Source organism: Aplysia californica, unplaced genomic scaffold (assembly GCF_000002075.1).
Source record: "Aplysia californica isolate F4 #8 unplaced genomic scaffold, AplCal3.0 scaffold00545, whole genome shotgun sequence".
NCBI classification, from domain to species: Eukaryota; Metazoa; Mollusca; class Gastropoda; order Aplysiida; family Aplysiidae; genus Aplysia; species Aplysia californica.
Genome location: NW_004797815.1, coordinates 87,354 through 106,131, shown reverse-complemented (window position 1 = coordinate 106,131; position 18,778 = coordinate 87,354). Strand labels below are relative to the sequence as shown.

At 38.4% G+C, this 18,778-nt stretch overlaps 1 protein-coding gene across 1 annotated transcript in view; it reads right to left on the bottom strand.

The window, feature by feature from the left end:
* Positions 1–7,398: 7,398 nt before the first annotated feature.
* LOC101846160 overlaps positions 7,399–18,778 on the bottom strand; it is a gene marked incomplete in the record, with an annotated part of 21,762 nt that continues 10,382 nt past the window's right edge. Inside the window, 7 exon segments of the mRNA XM_013087095.2 lie at positions 7,399–7,876; positions 9,513–9,807; positions 11,523–11,612; positions 12,872–13,005; positions 13,594–13,709; positions 15,242–15,382; positions 17,416–17,532. Of these exon segments, the coding sequence (XP_012942549.2) occupies positions 7,787–7,876; positions 9,513–9,807; positions 11,523–11,612; positions 12,872–13,005; positions 13,594–13,709; positions 15,242–15,382; positions 17,416–17,532 (983 nt within the window).

Below are 18,778 nucleotides of genomic sequence, written 5' to 3'. Positions count from 1 at the left end.
TTGCAAATATTATTTCTCTCAAGCAAGAGTGACTTTTAAAAATTTAGAAACGTCAAAAAGACAAGGGTAAACCTCCATCAGTTACTTTATTTCCCACAAAAAGCATGATATTAATAATACAAATAATAAAAAGAAAGGTCTCTCTTGGTCTACAGAAGGGCGAAAGCGGTCTTTTCATGCTCAAAAGCTGACGAGCGTCTGATTCCACCACAGCGCGACACAACAGTCTCACATTCATGGGAGCCCATAACTATTTTATTATAAACGTTCTGCTGAACTTCTATACATGATATAAAATAAAATTATTAAGAGCTCTCGTGCATGTGGAGTTATTGGTGTCATCTTAAAGCTCGTTAATTTTTCTTGCTTTCAGTAGAACCCCCCCCCCCCCACCCCACCCATCTATCTTCAACAGATGTCAAAATATTTGCAATGGAAGGAGGTGGGGGTTGCCTTTTTTCAGAGGTAAAAATTGGCCGCCAAAGTTTGGTAACTTCTATAGCTTGAGAGTCCTTGGAAACTGAAAATTAAAATTTTTTTGTGCCTCGCCTATAATTGTTTTTCAGAAGAACCTATACATAAATGTGTTTTTAAATGGATATATAAAAGGTGTTGAGCCAAAAAAATTAATATTTGATACAAATTGCCAAACTGGTGGGAAGATGCCGGGGTTTTTTCGGTTTCATTATTTTGATGAACACCTGAGTTCACCACAACGGCTCACAATTTCGCTTTTTATTAACTAGACAGTAAATCATAATACCTGTACATGTATATGTTATAAGGTAGTCTTAAGAATTAAAACTTTGATCAAATAAATCTTTTCGATGTGTTTTTTTTTCTATTTTTTTCTTCTTAAAATAACAAAATGTAACTTTGGAAAAAGTGGAATGTTATGTTACAACAGTGAAGGACATCACAAGTGTACAGAAATAAATGTATACAGTCTTGCACACACATAGATCTAGTCATTATATATGCGAATACACACATTGCGAACAGATTTTCAAGTCCTGATTTTTTGCTTACACGTGTAATATATTCTTTGTGTTTAAAACATGTACCCAACAAAATTCATACAAAATTAAATGATTTCCACACTCTGCCAATTTCGCTATGCGTGTGCTGGACTGTATATAAATTAATCAAACGCAAGACAACATCATATTTTACAACATGAAAAAATGCAGGAATGTCATTTTCATACTAATAATAGTAATAGCCGCCAAGAGAAAAATCTTGTTTCTGAAAGAAAGAACCCATATCCAGGTACAAAAATACATGACCCACAACAATAACGGGCAAAGGATACTGATATAAAAAGACGTATAAAATGAACACCAGTGTGTTGAAAATCTTTACACAATTAACAACTGCATTTTGCGGAATTAAATATAGCAACAAAATTTGATTTTTGCTCGTTCGTTGTGAAGACAGCCGAGCCGTCCTGAGAACAGGCATTCTTTACAGGAAGAACAAGGATTTCCAGGCTTTTAAAAGATCCAGCACTTTTGATCTGTTCCTTCCTCAGAAAATAAAGAGCAGACGTACAGACCCTCAAATCTCCTGCTGGTGGTTCGAGGGTGCCACTAAGTGGTAGGTCCTTCTTTTCTTTCCTTCATACACAATGGATAGACTAAGGGAAGCTGGTGTTTCTAGAGGGTCGGAGAAAGACAGCAACCTGCGTGGAAAAGCCAGAAGAATATCCAACCAGCTGATAACTGGCACAATCAGCAAACAGACCCTTTCACGGATCCTGGAGAGGAGGGAGGAGCAGCTAAGGCATTGTGCCGCCTGCAATGATACCTATTCTCCAACCAAGTAACCAAGTTTCTTTCCTTCTGCTGTTTCTGTTTGTCTGTCTTACTTTTCCTTGCACTAAATGACCGCTGTGGCAAGGAGAGGGGTACCAGTGGCACAATACGACCATGACAACGGGTGAAATGTGTCACGACGCGGTGGAATCAGGCGTTCCTCAATTTTTGGGCATATGTAGTTATTGGTATCATCTTAAAAATTAAAGCAGCCTGTCCATTTGCCTTGCTTTCGATAAAAGCAATACCCATTTATCTTGGTGGATACAAGTCGAGATATTTGAGATTGAAGGAGGTAGGGCCGCCTGGTTTCAGAGGTAAATTAAGCGAGAAAATGGCCGCCAAAGTAAAATTATTTCCATCGCTTGAGAGCTAATGGAAACTGAAAATTTACATCTTTTATGCATTTAATCAACGTTTTTCAGTAAAATCCACACTGAAATGTGTTTTTAATGGGCATAAAAGGTACTGAGCCGAAAAACAAAAATTCTATAAAAATTCCCAAAACTGCGGAAAAATGCCAGTTTCTTAACTTTCCTTATTTTGACGAGTGCCTGATTTCACTACGCTGCCTCACAAATGATTGGTATTATTGTGTCAATGACGATGTACTTCTCTCTACTTACACAAACAAACAATCTAATCTCCTGAGGGATGCCACACTAGTACATTTTTTCATACAGAGGGGTCCGCTAAAACCAAACACTACTGTTGATCCAAAAACAGCAGTAAAGCAAAATAAAATCCTCTATTGTTTTTCTTCTTTAAGTTTAAAACAAGCTCTCTAAACTAGAAACAGTTCTAAACCGAAAAAAATCCAGCAGTCTCGCAGATTTTGGTGCTGGTTCCACTGTGTTTTATCAATTATTAATCTTCATTTAAAGTCAGGCTATCATTTCAGGAAAGATTCCATCAGCACATGTACAGTACTCAAATTAACATCACTAACTCTTAGTTCATGAAAAAACACAGTACCACATTGAGAGTTTTATAAAGAAGTTTTCCATAAGTCTAATATAGTAATAATATGACTTCTCTGGGTCCCAAGCGTTTTTTTCCCTTCCATCCGAGCAACCTCTCTTCTTAACTAGAAACCAGGCTAAACTGAAGAAAATCTGGTCATCCCGCAGAGTTCACTTGAGCCGACATCACTGCATAAGGGTAGAAAGCTTGGCCATGATGTCATTAAGCAGAAAGCAAATAAGAAGTAGAGTTCATTAGAGAAGGATTTGAAGTGCTTGGCAATATGGATAACAAGATGAACAAAATGAAATTGCAACTCAAATTACTGTCAGTTAGATCAGTCACGATACAACGTAATGAAACTTACGGCCTATTTCATCAGCCGTCGACACGCTAAGACTATAAAATATGGAACCTTCCAGAGGAAGTCCATCCAGCGAGAAAATAACTGTTATTCTTTATCTGCTTGATGTTACATAGAAGACAATATGATTTAAATAGTGCAGAGGGGGGCATAAAAACAATTACAATTACAGAAAACAAAAAATGTAATGTGTACAGTAACAACAAATACTAACTACAATCACGCTATGTACCAGTTTCTGATTTCACAATTATCACGGCAGATTTATACCCTGACTATCGGCTATCTTCATCATTGTGGAGACAGCACTGAGCAGACAATTGGAATGTTAGAAATATCACTTTAAAAAAATAATTAAAATTTACTAAAATGCAGAAAAATATAACAAAGCCGGTAAATTAATTTCTGATCTTCGAAACAACTCCAGAGTAACTTAAAACTAAATGCATTTCCTACTGTCAAATCACAGAAAATAACTTGATAAAAAGGAGAACATTTCACAATAATAATAATATGTATACGTAATATTGGAATACAATAATTTGTATGTAATGATAAATAGCTTTTTTGATTTAAGTACGAGTATTAGCATATATCTGAGTAAGTATAAAAATATGGAACACATCAGACTTTCTTAAGTTCATTGAAAAACAAAACACACATGGACGGAAATTTCTATATGGCAAATTAAAATGACTTTCTTTGAGAGTAGCTAGATGACATTAACAGATCAATCGAGAATGTAGAAAAAAAATGTTATGATAAAATGGAGGGCCTTTAGTGTACAACGTAATCACAATTGACAACATTATCACAATTTGACTTTCAATTCACCAGAACTTACAATAAAATTTAGTGTTGAGAAATAATGTACAATCACTTTCACATACAGACATGTATGTCTTGTATGCCTCTCTCTAATTTACTTTAAACATTCTCTGTCATATTCGTTATGGTAGATGACAGACAGACATATTAGTTGTCTGTTATCAAGTTCACATCCTCCAATCTTGTTTGGACGCGGGTGTGTGTGTGTGTGTGTGTGTGTGAGTGTGTGTGTGTGTGTGCTTGTGTGTGTGCCTGCATGTGTGTGTGTGTGTGTGTGTGTGTGAGTGTGTGTGTGTGTGCTTGTGTGTGTGCCTGCATGTGTGTGTGTGTGTGTGTGAGTGTGTGTGTGTGTGTGCTTGTGTGTGTGCCTGCATGTGTGTGTGTGTGTGTGTGAGTGTGTGTGTGTGTGTGCTTGTGTGTGTGCCTGCATGTGTGTGTGTGTGTGTGTGAGTGTGTGTGTGTGTGTGCTTGTGTGTGTGCCTGCATGTGTGTGTGTGTGTGTGTGAGTGTGTGTGTGTGTGTGCTTGTGTGTGTGCCTGCATGTGTGTGTGTGTGTGTGTGAGTGTGTGTGTGTGTGTGCTTGTGTGTGTGCCTGCATGTGTGTGTGTGTGTGTGTGCGCGCGCGAGTGTGTACGTGCATGTGTGGGTTTGCGTTTGTGCATACGTGTGTGTGCGTGCGTGCGTGTGTAAAATTCAACTCATCATACAAGTTAGCACGTCTATTAACTGGTCGCTGCATTCTTGTTTTTTTGGGGGTTTTTTCTTCTTGTTTTCCTCATTCATCATAAATAAATCGCACATTATCGTCGAGGTCCGACTCTAACCACGCATGACCAGGACCATCAATTTTGAGAAAAGTGGAAAAAATGTAACTTTTTTCCTATTATCGTACCCGTGTGACTAGATCACCAGACAGTCTAGAGCCAAAAATACCATCAGTTTTGTCGGTAGTTTGTTATGTGGATCACACGGTGGTTCTACTTTGATGTGAGACCAAAAAAAAGTATTTGACCTAATTTGGCAAATTCTCTGTTCAAGTTGGACACCGACAATATTGTCACTGCGTTAGCAAAATGGCACATCTCATTTTTGTTATTTCTGAGACAAATGAAAAAAATCTGTTTAACTACATTTTTTAATCATCTTGCCATGCATGTTTCATTTTGTAACTGTCAGCCCATTTTTGTCTTGGTTTTACCAAAAGATAGACCTAGTACCACCAAACAAATTAAAAGGCATTTGTGAGGCAGCGTGGTGGAATCAGGCTCTCGTCAATTTTTGGGCATATAGAGTTATTGGTATCATCTTAAAGCTTTTTCACTTGTCTTTTTTTGGAAAAAAATATCCATTTATCTTGAATATGTATAAGTCGAGATATTTGCTAATGAAGGAGGTGGGGGTCACCTGTTTTCAGAGGTAGAATTAGAGAGAAAATGGCCTCCAAAGATTAGTTATTTCCTTTGCTTAAGAGTCCGTGGTAACTGAAAATTTACATTTTTTTGTGCCTTAAATCAATGTTTTTCAGAAAAATCCACACAGAAATGAGTTCTTTAATGGGCATGGAGGGTTGTGCCAAAATAAGAAATTGGATAAAAATTCACAAACCTGCTGAAAAATGCAGGTTTCTTCACTTTGATTATTTTGACGAGAGCCTGATTCCAACACGCTGCCTCACATTTTGACACAACTTTGAGTTACCCCATTTTGTTAGCGCAGTGACAATATATGTACATGACAGAGGAATCCCCTTACTTAAACCCATCACTTTTAATCTGAAAACCGGGGTAAACCGAAAGAAAAGAAAATCACCGATTATTTTTCTTCCAATAGAGCGACCTCTCTAAACCAAAAACCCGGCTACACCAAATAAAATCCCGCGCCCCATGCGGATTTCGGTTTAAACTGGCGCCATTGCATGTCGTCACAAAATGTACCTTTAGTTTTTTGAGCAACAAAAAACATGCCACAGCAGCACTGTGCTGTTTTTTTAAAAACTACGGACTCAACTTTTTTTTTTTTTCTGGCAAGTTGTATTTGGTTTCTGACCAATATTTTCAGTTACATCGACACTTTTGATTGGGCTGCTCATCTCCAATGTGTGCCTGGATTCTCGTTTGTTTTCGTTTTAGTAAGAGTTTTACGGTACTTGTAACACAATAAGGTCATATAAGTGTAGAAGATTAGAGGTGTTACAAGAGAGTAACATACACAAAAAAGAAAGAGAGATAAGGATGATAGATGTTTGATACGAAAGAAGGAGCAAACCACAACAGAGCACCTGCCAAATACCCACTTCTCATTTGTAAAGAATTTTTTAGGAACATGAAGTTGAAGACAGAAAAGTGGTATGCAAAAAGTCCATCATGGCATAAAAAAAAAGTTCAGCACATCGTCAGCATCACTTCACAGTGGTCAAGCCATTTTTTTAATTTAAAAAGTTTTGAGAAAATTTTATGAAAAAGAGAGCATCCAAATCACAACCATGACTTTGGCACTCATTATATTTCAATAAAAAATCAGGGAAGGAAATAACAAAAACAGAATGAAATTTTATTATATATATAAGATTTTTCTTCATGTCTTTATTTTTTATTCGAGTGATGGCTTTATCTGGAACCCCCCCCCCCAGACATTTCTTCGTGTGATTGTGAAGTGACACTGACTACATGCTGACATAGAGAGTGTCAGAGAGTTGTTATAAACTCGGAGATTTTTGCAAAAAGAGCAGAACACCATGATTTTGAAAAGGAATTAAAGCAAAGTATAGAATAAAAGGACTATTTCTCCACAGCTAAAAATAGCCATCATTCCGCTGCAAAAATAAAAATCCAGAAGGAATGGGAAATTATTGCGTACACATCAAAACATGTGAAGGAATTTATATTGCAAATTTTTAGGATATATTAATAGTTAAAGTTTCATAACAAAAAACCAAACAAGTTTCTTTCTGAACATCGAAGTTTCACAAAGAATTAAAAATAAAACAGTGTTTTTTTGAAAGAGCACCTGACTTTCAGAAGAATTTGAAAATAAATGACTTTTCAGAAAAGTGTCACAATTTTTGTGAATGCTGCATAATCTTTTCAAAGAAAATTATATGCATGTAGGAGTTAGAACTCATGAAATTTGAAGAAAAAATACATAGAAATACAGATGCTCACAAAACAGAACTTTGAAATTCTTCAAAAGCCGTCCAATGTCAATGAACTGCAGTATGTTGAACCCTCTAAGTGTCGCTAACAAATGGTCACTTTCAAAGACAAGCCGGCTAACCCAGATTTCGGGGAGACAAGCCGGCTAACCCAGATTTCGGGGGTTTCCAGAAATCTTGACATACACCAAAAGTGGGCATTGGCCTACCTATAGGAGACGTTTGGTTACATTTGTGTGTATATTTGTTTGGTCTTTTAAAGAAACTGAACAAGGGGCAAAGACTTTACCTTCGTTTTTCTCAAAACAGCATTTTTCGGGATAGCCGTCTTGTCCTTAAAAGTGACCAAATTGCCTGTGGTGTCAGGGAAAATTAATTGATTTGATCACCTCATGTTGGAGAATGCTTGAGAACAAGCAAACAAAGAATAATATAACAGCCATAAATCTACACATTTTGAGGAAAAAAGAATGTAAATAGGAAGCAGATCCCTTTTGTGAACGAGTTGAAATGTTTGGCGTTATAAAAAAACGGGATAAACAAACCGGAATAGCGACTCAAATTACGGCCGATTGAGTTGGTCGCTCCACCATATAACGAAAGTTAGGGCGGCCTATTCATTCGGTTGTCGACACTTGGAGGGTTAAGAAGCTCATCTCCGTTGCCTCAGACAATGTCAACTTCTCCTTTGTGGCGAGAGGGGGGATTGTGCCAGTTGAAGACAAACAGGCGGAACGCTCGCAGGGGAATGGCAACCTGGAAAAGACATAAAAGGAGGAATAAAGCAATACTGACAAAATTGACCAATTGGTGGGGTTTACTTTATTATGTGAGGCAGTGAGGTGAAATCAGGTGCTCGTCAAAATAATGAAATCAGATCGGCATTTTTCTTCCGGTGTTGCAATTTCTAAAAACATTTTAGTAGTTTGGTTCATTACCTTTAATATCTATTGATAAAGACATTTCTGTGAAGATTTCAATGAAAAAAGTTCATAAAAGGCACAAAAAAAGTAAATTATTTGTTTCCGAGGTCTCTCAAGCTTAGATGTAAGATACAACACTTTAGGGACCATTTTCTCGCTAATTTTACCTCTGAAATCAGGTGACCCCCACCTCCTTCAACTGAAAAAATATCTCGATTTAAATCACAATCAGGACACATGAACAAGCTTTATAATTGTACCAATAACTCCGTATACCCAAATATTGACGAGCGCCTGATTCCACCACATCGTAACACACACGTTAAAAATTAAGACATTTCCACACGATTACCATAATTAAGGCACTGTATTAGCTTCTTGACCTTGAAAACTGGACTTTGTTATTTTCCTACTACATTTGATATTGTGCAAGAAGGAACTCATCTTTAGGGAGAAAAGTGGTTGTCTAATACGAGGTGCCCACTACGGACGGGATCGGACGAACGGGCCCATTGTCTGACACTATCGCCTCAAAAACAAACGTGTTTGTTTTCAGCAACCCCTCCCTCCCCCCCCTCCCTGTCACCACCCCTCATTCCCTTCAATCAACAACTGAAACAGGTCAACATTCAAGTTTAAAATGGCAATGAATTTTAACAAAACTATGAGATTCACAGAGAATTTACAACAGGGTAATCATACCTAAGAACCGTGAATCTAAATTGCTTTCCGTCTTTGTGAAAAATACACTTTGGAACCTTTTTTATACCTGGACATTCTACTTAACACTAACCACCCACGCAGCACGCAGAGTGCGTAACACTTATCCCCATGGACCAGGATACAGATGCGGTACGCGTTATATCACACCGTCGCCGATCGGCGTCCCGTAGGGAAAAAGTGTTAAAATTCATTTCAAGTAGTAGGCCTATTTCCCGTTACAGATATAAAGGCATGAGCTCCTATCTTTTTTTTGTCTGACAGAAACATAATGAAAAAACAGGGTCTTCAAAAATAAACATGCTCTAAAATAAAAAATAAAAATTGAGAGCTTTGGACGAGATCACAACCACAAAGAACTTCACAGAACAGGCACGGGACTCTACCAGTTCTGTGGCGTCAGTGGCTTAGTGGTTAAGCTCTCAGCAGCTCGTAACCATGAGGTCATGGGTTCGAATCCCATCAGGGGCCCAATGTTGTGTCCTTGGGAGAGGCACTTTAGATAAACCTTCCCCTCATTTCACCCAGGTGGGAATCTGTACCCTGCTATAGACAGTAAAAGACCTAGTCAGTATGTTTAGTGTTTGAGCGCTTAATCAGCTGCTTGCACTGTATGCTTCCCGGGAAGATGACAATGTTTCTGGGTGCTCTATGGTCTGCTGGGGTAATAATACAGTGTGTAAATCGCATAGAGCCTGCTGTTGAGCAGGGATATTTGCTATACAAATGCTATGTATTATTATTATTACCAGTGACAATATGGCTCCGAGAAACTTTACGAAAGGTCCAAATGCGTGATACAAAGCGCTGAAGATATTCCAGTGAAAAGCCGCCACCGGCTGGATAATTGCGTTGAAGGTCACGGTGAAGAGTGGCTTCAGGAAGTGGTCGCCGACGGTCCCCAGCACATCCACCACCAGGGGGCGCAGCACGTGCTTCATCAAGTACAGCACCAGCTCCAGCACCATCAGGACGAAGAACGACGTGAAGATGCGCAGGACAGAAAAGCCTTCACGCCAGATGCGCCGGAACACCTTGTCCAACCTGGCCGGTTTGATCAACGTAAAAATTGATACAATTTAAAAATTGACAAATTGATACGTTTTAAAAAGAGACAAATCGATACTATTTGACAAATGAAAAAATTGATAAATTTTATAAATAGAAAAATTGATAAATTTAAAAAAGAAAAATTGATACATAATTTGATAAAAAGAAAAGAGAAAAATTGATACATTTTAAAAAGAGAAAAATTGATGAATTTCAAAATTATAAAAATTCATACATTTTAAAAGCAGAAAAATCGATATTATTAAACAAAATGAAAAAATGGATAGATTTCATAAATAGAAAAATTGATATATTTTTAAAAGAAAAATTGATACATAATTTTTTTTAAAGAAAAGAGAAAAATTGATGAATTTCAAAAATATAAACATTCATACATATTAAAAGCAGAAAAATCGATACTATTAAACAAATGAAAAAATTGATAAATTTGATAAATATAGAAAAATAGAGATACATTTTAAAAAGAAAAACTGATACATTTGATAAAAATAATCTTTTATACATTTTAAAAAGAGAAAAGTTGATGCATTTTAAAAACAGAAAAATCGATACTCTTTGACAAATGAAAAAATTGATAAATTTGAAAAATAGAAAGTGTGATACATTTTAAAAGGAGAAAAATTTATACATTTCAAAAATATAAAAATTCATACATTTGATAAGTGGAAAACTTTCCCTCTGAAACAATAAAGTATTATCTTATCCTATCTTGTCTTATCTTATCCTATCTTATTCTATCTTATCTTATCTTATCCTATCTTATCTTATCTTAAATCTTAATAGATTCTACAGCTAAATATGGTTGAGTTGATGTTGAAGGAGAGGGGGAAAAGATCAACTTTACCGAAGATTAACTTCAGGAAATTCAAAACAAGTGGAGTCGACTGCATCTATGAAACCACCAAATATACACTGTGACAATATGGGATTCTACAGCACACATGTGTGATATCTACGAAACCACTGACATTTAACTCTTTCACTTCCGCAATTTATGTTTCACGGCCTGTGTTACTCCTAACGCTGGACCGCCAGCCGTGTTTCGCAGCTCTGCACTGTCTGCTTCAAAACCCAATCATACTTTTGTAATAATCGATATTAAAATCAATTCGATGGCAACAAGGATTATCTGGAATGGAAAGACGTCGCCATAATCAGACAGCCACCGAAACAATCAGTATGGATACCTTGCGGGCTTTGGTGCTGGGGGGGGAATGAGCACTTATGGACCTGTCCGGTGTGCAATGACGTTGTTGCCCAGGACAGGTAATAACAGGTAAGGCCAGAGGGCGACCGAGAAAGACCTGGATAGATGGAGTCAGGGAAACATTTACCACCCACGGCATCCCCCTGACCCAAGCTCTCCGGCTGGCGACAGAGAGACGTCTCTTTCTTCCCGCGACACCCAAAAGGGTATAAGCGGTGGATGAAAGTAAAGTAAAGATATTAAAATCTCAGGCTGAAGAATGATAATTCTTAGCAACATGTTGAGATAGGTCATTATTTCCCCTTTATCTTCATATATAATACATGTGGCTAATATTGAAAATCAAACTAAAATTCTTTAATTTGTCTGAGGGTAAGTAGAATCTGAACGTAGGTCACAGACAGGGCCCGGTTCAGGTGAGGAAAACCCCTTGGTAGTGAAAGAGTTAAAATTGTGAAAAAAACTGACACCGGATACTTACTTGTCAACTTTATCCGGCAGGTAAGCATTGACTTCGTCATCTTCAACTTTCAAGAAGTGGAGGCTTCCCTCCTCAAAGAAAAACACACACCTGCAACGAAACAAACAAACAAAACAAACAAAACAAACAAATATGAGGTTATCTCGATAGAAACACAGAAACATTCAGACCAGCTGACAAATACTTTTCAAGCATTTTAATTTTTCTTGTTTTACTTAGTTCCAACATATTTTACTTTTCAACTCTAACAAGGTTTCCAACTTCCAACAATTACAAGGGGCTCTCATGATTAACCCTATCCGTACGTCGTGCAAGTGCTTTACTATCGTATCCATATGACGTGGGGCACTCTGTGTCACCATTTTTTCAAAGAGGAAATTTACTCTTAAATCTGATTTGTATGCTTTGCATAGCAGTCTGTCAAAATGATTTTCTGAGAAATACTGAAAGTTTCAAAGAGATCTTTGTACTAGAATTATTCTAAAATGTGAAGAATACAACCCCGGGGGTGCAAAATGACACCAGGGCATATGGATAGGGTTAAGAGGTGACAGTGTTTGCTTCTCATTCAATAGGTCCTCGGTTCGAAACCTGACAACAACAGAAAATTTTCTTCTGTAAAAAATGTTTTCCTTTTACGTCCTTTCCTGCTCTCTAATCATATTCTGTCGTCTGCTTTAGTCTCCAATATCTGCCCTCTTCGCCCCCTCCTTATTCAAGATTAATTCCTACCAAACTGGAAGTGCTTAATGTGTCTCGTTTACTCATATGACCTTACGAAGCTGCGAGCACCGTAAAACACTTACCAAAAAAAAATTTTTTTTTAAACAAACAATTACAATTTTCCGGCAAGCTGTTCAACTGTTCTAAGCTCAGAAAGCAACATTTCTTAAAAGAGAGAGAGAAAAAAAAATTTCATTTTTCTTTTTTTTTTTGTACAACTGTACCTACTTAACGTACTTTTTCTAACCTTTGTTTTCAATAATACTTAGAATTTTTGAATTTCCATAAAATAATTTTCGAGCACAGGCAACTTTTACTACAGATTAAGAAGCTGCAATCAGAAAATTTTTTACATTCAAAGTTTTTGGGCTCAGTACAACTGAACATCCGTCCACCGATATCCCGGTGGGTGCTTGGCGGGTGCTCTGGTGTGGTTTGCTCCTTCTCTTCTATCAAACATCTATCGTCCTTCTTTCTCCTCCTCCTTTTTTGTGTTTGTTACTCTCTTGTAACACCTCTAATCTTCAGCACGTATATGACCTTATTGTGTTGCAAGTGTCGTAAAACTCTCACTAAAAAAACCAATATCCCATTGCATCTGCCGCGAGGAAGAGAGCACAACTCACTTCTTTCCCGTGGAGTCTTGGAGAAACACAGTCTGGCCCCGCCCTCCTTCACCGCCCACACCCGGAGATCGCAGGTAGCCAATGTCAAGTTCAACAGCTGACTTGGAGACAACATCGGAACGTCGGTCCGGCTTCTGTTTATGGAAATATGCAAAACACGTGCAGAAATAAGAAAAAAATGCGAGCAACGATAGCGTACAAAAGTGCCTGTAAAAACTTTCACAAACGTCCTACTTTGCTGTAAGCTGACAAAACACCTTTTTTTTCCCTTCAGAGCAGTTTCGAGAAAAAGGGGGTTTTTTGTCAGCGGAATCATTAAAAAATGGAGTCATTTCGTAATTTGAATTCTAATTTATTCAAAAACTAGTCAGTTTCAATTGGACTTTTTCACACAATAAATAGGGTAACTGATCAGGCTTTCGATTTAGCAAATACAAATCTTGGCGCCAAAATGAAAAAAGGTGTTTTGTCAGCTTACGACAGTACTTAGGATATCAGATAAAACAAGTTGTTTCTACTCACATGTTGGTGGGTGCTCTGGTGTGGTTTGCTTCTTCTTTCCTATCAAACATCTATCGTCTTTATCTCTCCTCCTTCTTTTTTGTGTTTGTTACTCTCTTGTAACACCTCTGATCTTAAGAACTCATATGACCTTACTGTGTTGCAAGTGCGGTAAGTAAAACTCTTACTAAATATCTAAACTAAAAACTAAATATACTCACGTGGAGAGATTCCGGAGATTTCTCTCGCTTCCCGCCGTCCTTGGTCCGCGTCCATCTCTCCAGGGTGGTCTCACCCGCTCTGGTCACTGTGGGGCTCGGGGAGTAGCCTCGGTTTTCTGTGACCATCAACATCACGGCAAATCAAACGGGGAATTGGTGTAGTAAATGATCATAAATGTGTCACGGCGCGGTGGAATCAGGCGCTCGTCAATTTTTCGGTATATGGAGTTATTGGTATCATCTGCAGATGAAAGCTGATTTATTTGCCTTGCTTCAATAAAATTAATATCCATCTATCTTGAATAGAAGTAGAAATATTTGTGATTGAAGGAGGTCAGGGTCACCTGGTTTCAGAAGTAAAATTAGTGAAAAATAGCAGCCAAAGTTTGGTAACTTCCATAGCCTGAGGGTCCTTGGAAACTGAAAATTTACATTTGTTGTGCCTTTATTCAATGTTTTTCAGCACAATCCACACAAAAAGTGTTTTTAAATGGACATAAAAGGTGTTGAGCTAAAAAAAGAAAAATAAGAAAAAAATGCCTATTAGCCAAGAAAATGCTAATTTCTTTGATTTCATTATTTTGACGAGCGCCCGGTTCCACAACGTCGAGACACAAATGATACTATATAACATTTGTACCACGGAAATTCCTGTTCAACTGCAAGCTGTGAGTGCTTTACAAGCTAACAAGCGGACCCGAGAGCATTCTGAAACAATCTCGACTTTCTGGGAAGCATACAGTGCAAGCTGCCATTTTACAGGCGCCAAAACACACAAACAATCTGACAAGATCTATGGCCAGGTACCCATTTACACCTGGGGTGAAGTGAGGAAAATTCACATACAGAACCTTTCCCAAGGACACAATGTCGGACCGAGCTGAGCTTCAAACCCCGTAACCTGTAACCTCACGATTATAAGTCCGGTAGCCTAACCACCAAATCATCAACCCCACATAAACGGAAGACAAGAACCTGAACTCAGCCAAATATTTGTGTCTCAGTTTGGAATTTTTTAAAATCTCTTTTAACAGCCTTTAAGTATTCAGAATATGTGGTGATTATTTCCACGATGCTGGTTCAGGGAGCATCAAAATGTCACGCTGTGCTCTCATAATGTAAAAAAATGTCTCAAAGAGGAAAGAAAATACAGAGAGAAAAGAATCAAAGATTCAAAATGATTTTATTGATACCAATCTTAAAGACCTTTGGACTATATACCTCCATATGAGAGGGAGAGAGAAGAGAAAGAGAGATTGGACAGAGAGAAGAAAAAGGAGGAGAGAGGGACAGAAAGAGAAAGAAAAAAAGGGATGGAAATAGAAAGACAGATGCGCTGACAGACAACAAAAAAAGACACACCAAGAAAAAGAGAGAAAGAGAGAGAGAGAGAGAGAGAGAGAGGGAGAGAGGGGGGGAGAGAAAGTGAGAGAAAGAGAGACAGAGACAGGGAGAAACAGAGACAGAGACAGAAAGAGAGACAGAGAGGGAGAGAAAGTGAGAGAAAGTGAGAGAAAGAGAGACAGAAACAGACAGAGAGAGAGAGAGAGAGTGAGGGAAAGAAAGTGAGAGAAAGAGAGACAGAGACAGAAACAGACAGAGAGACAGAGACAGAAACAGACAGAGAGACAGAGAGAAAACGACTCACCATTCCCGTTGGAGAGAGAAGCCTCTGACAGAGTTATCTTCCTTTCCCCACCCGCCTGTTGCCGCTGCCTGTCCCTCTCCAGATTTTGCTGCAGTTCCTTCAGCACCTGCTCCTCTGCGTCGCTGTCGTCCCAGTTCACCGCTGGAGATTGTAAAAATAAATAAAGCACTTGTAGTTGTTTTACACCCCCACTGGCACAACTTAGGTTAAACAGAAGGCACCCCCCCCCCCCCCCCCGGGCAGTGCTACTGACTGAAGTGTCTTTAGGCCATTCCCAAAGGGGGGGGATATTAACATGTTCTTATGCACAGTAGAATTGTGAATGGGCTGATTTATCAATGTGATACTCATACTATGCTGGAACAACATAGGGGGAACTGCTGCTTTTTCTTTCCTCATCTTAGCATCGTCATTTTTCCTCTTCTTCTTTTGTATGTTTGTCACTCTCTTGTGAACTGCTATTTTCGGGGTGCCTTGATAGTCGAAGCAGACTTTGTGCTGTTGAAGCTAGAGAGGTGAGCAGAGTAAGCCTGATTTCCCTTTTGGACTTTTCTGTTGACATCCACCCCTTGGTGCTCATGTGATCTTATGCTGTTGCAAGTGCCGTAAAACCTTACTAAAACTAAAATTTGAAATACAGAGGGCAGGGTGTTGTCATTCCAGGTCCCAGCTAGGAATAGTTTTTTAAAATATCACTGTAGATGAGGAATGCAACGGAAAAACGGGCTTAGCCATAAACGGGAAATTGTGAGGGAGCCAATTTTAAAAGCTTGTGGACTCATAACTTCATATTTGTTTTTGACTGGTGGTTTATTGTTAAGTGTTGTTGAATGGGAAATCTAACAACAATAATCAACCAACAGTTGAAGAGAAATACAGTTATGAGTCAACAAGCGCTCAAAATCGATACCCTCACGATTTTCAGTTAATGGCTATTCCTGTTTTTCCCGTGGACTCTTCAGTTATTTTCCACCCTCGTCGCCACAGATTATACAAGAGGCGGGGTACTGTCGTCCCAGTTCATGGAGAGAAATTGTCAAAAATTTTAATGTTTTATGTTTTACTTACCCTTCAACATAGCTTATCCATAAACTTAAAGACATGGTTAAATGGTGCAAAGAAAAGAAAAAGGTATTCCATTTCTAGTGAAATGAGAGCTTCAATGGCTTCTCAGAATTGTTGCAACAGAATATGGAAACAGAATAGTTGCAACAGAAAATGGAAACAGAATAGTTGCAACAGAAAATGGAAACAGAATTGTTGCAACAGAAAATGGAAACAGAATTGTTGCAACAGAAAATGGAAACAGAATTGTTGCAACAGAAAATGGAAACAGAATAGTTGCAACAGAATATGGAAACAGAATAGTTGCAACAGAAAATGGAAACAGAATTGTTGCAACAGAAAATGGAAACAGAATTGTTGCAACAGAAAATGGAAACAGAATAGTTGCAACAGAAAATGGAAACAGAATAGTTGCAACAGAATATGGAAACAGAATAGTTGCAACATTGGCCATGATCAATACACTTTGACGCAAAGGGAAGCACATAAGCACAATATCTAACGTCTGTCAGGAAAGAGCAAGACAAAGGAACAGAAAAAGTGAGACAATGATATATTTACTAAATAAAGCAGAAAAAAAAGACAATGACAATGACAATGACGACCTTTATTCATCTCGCAGGGAGAAATTTGTCTTGGTCGTTAACAATGGCAGTAGACGTTACAAAAGTTAGACTGAAAGGTGCACTCACGCAAACGCACAACAAGACAGGACATTAGGCCGAGTAAATACATGTCTCACGGGCTGGGACAACCCACTCCGTAAATATCTCTCTCTCTCTCTCTCTCTCTCTCTCTCTCTCTCTCTCTCTCTCTCTCTCTCTCTGTCTCTCTCTCTCTCTCTCTGTTTCATTTGTAGCACTGTGTGTTCAGTAACCTCACTTGATCTTGAGAATCTTGAGAATCATAAATGTTCTACAAGATGAAATGTGTCTGTGTGTGTGGGGGGGGGGGGGGGAGGGGGGTGTAGTGTTGGGAGGGGGGCTGTTGTCCCTTTCGATTCCGCTGCTATATTTATATGGCTTGAAATGCAAAAGCAGTGCCCAAGAGGCCACAAATCTTGATCATTGAAACAGACTCAGGGAAAACGCACAAAGTCCTGCACTCACCCACAGGGGGTTGGGGGGTGGGGTAGCCCTCTGTCTCCGGCACGGTGTACAACATTCCTTTGGTCGTGTATCTTCGCGACGGGATCTCTGGGGCCGGGTCGGCTACCACTGAGTAGTCTGTCAGAAAAAAAAGTTAGTTTTAGTAGAGATTTTACGGCGCTCGCAGCTGCATAAGGTCATATGAGCGCCAGAAGATTAGAGGTGTTACAAGAGAGTAACAAACATAAAAAAGAAGGAGGGGGAGATAAGGACGATAGATGTTTGATAGGAAAGAAGGAGCAAACCACACCAGAGCACCCACCAACCACCCACAGAAAAAAAAGTAATCTATTCAGTTTAGTCAAAAGGCACATCACATAAACTGTTTCTATACTTACCCACTTTTACCTATATCCCTGTATACGTGTATATTTCGTGTATATTTATACTTTAACTCTTTTTCTCCGTGGAGGTAAGCCCACTACGCCGAGACTCTATTTTGGTAGGAAATCTAAAATTGACGTATTTGTCACTAAACTGATCATTAAATTTTTTTTAAAGTTAATCTATTTCGACAGTTCTTCATCTTGTGAATGATCTCCCAGTAAAAAATATTTATTTTCGTCAGTTGCCGCCGAAAAGTAATTTGACGTCAAAGTCGTCGCAAAGAAATGTGCCCGAACTGCTGTCAGCCACTCACCGGCACAGTGGTTCTGACCACAAGCCGAAGCGGCTTGCGGGAGATAAAGAGTTAATAATATAAATATTTGTGTCATTTTAGGTGACTTTGTATGTGAATGCTACAAATAGTTTAATGCCATTGTAGGCTACTAGTAATATCTTGTAAAATACATTGAATATTGTCAGTATTGTAAATTATGGAAAAGCACAATATCTTATTTAATGGAGCTAAGCCCGTTTGTGAGGTCAGTATACATTTTTCAAACAGGTGCCCATAAAATCTACAACAAAAAAAAGGAAAATCTAAACAACAGCTGACAAACAAGGAATAAACAGAACATAGCTGGAACAACAAGATTATCCCAATTGTAACAGCTAGTGAAGCGTTGAATTAGAAGAATATTGGTACAAGTGAAAGCTTATCAGAATGCACCCGAGTACATATCCACAGGGTAAGGGAGGGAGGTGATGAGAGGCGACTTGGCTCCTATTTTTTTGCTGAAAGGTGCATTGCGCATTCGTAGAGGGGAAGTGCACTATATAGATCTTTGTGATCCACTATTATCATTGTCGTTATTACTACTATTATCATTATTATTATAACAATTGTTATTATTATTATTATTACTATTATTATGGGTTCTTCTTCTTCTTCCTCGTTCTCGATGACAGCAGCTAGACAGTCAGTCCGATGTCGCTTACA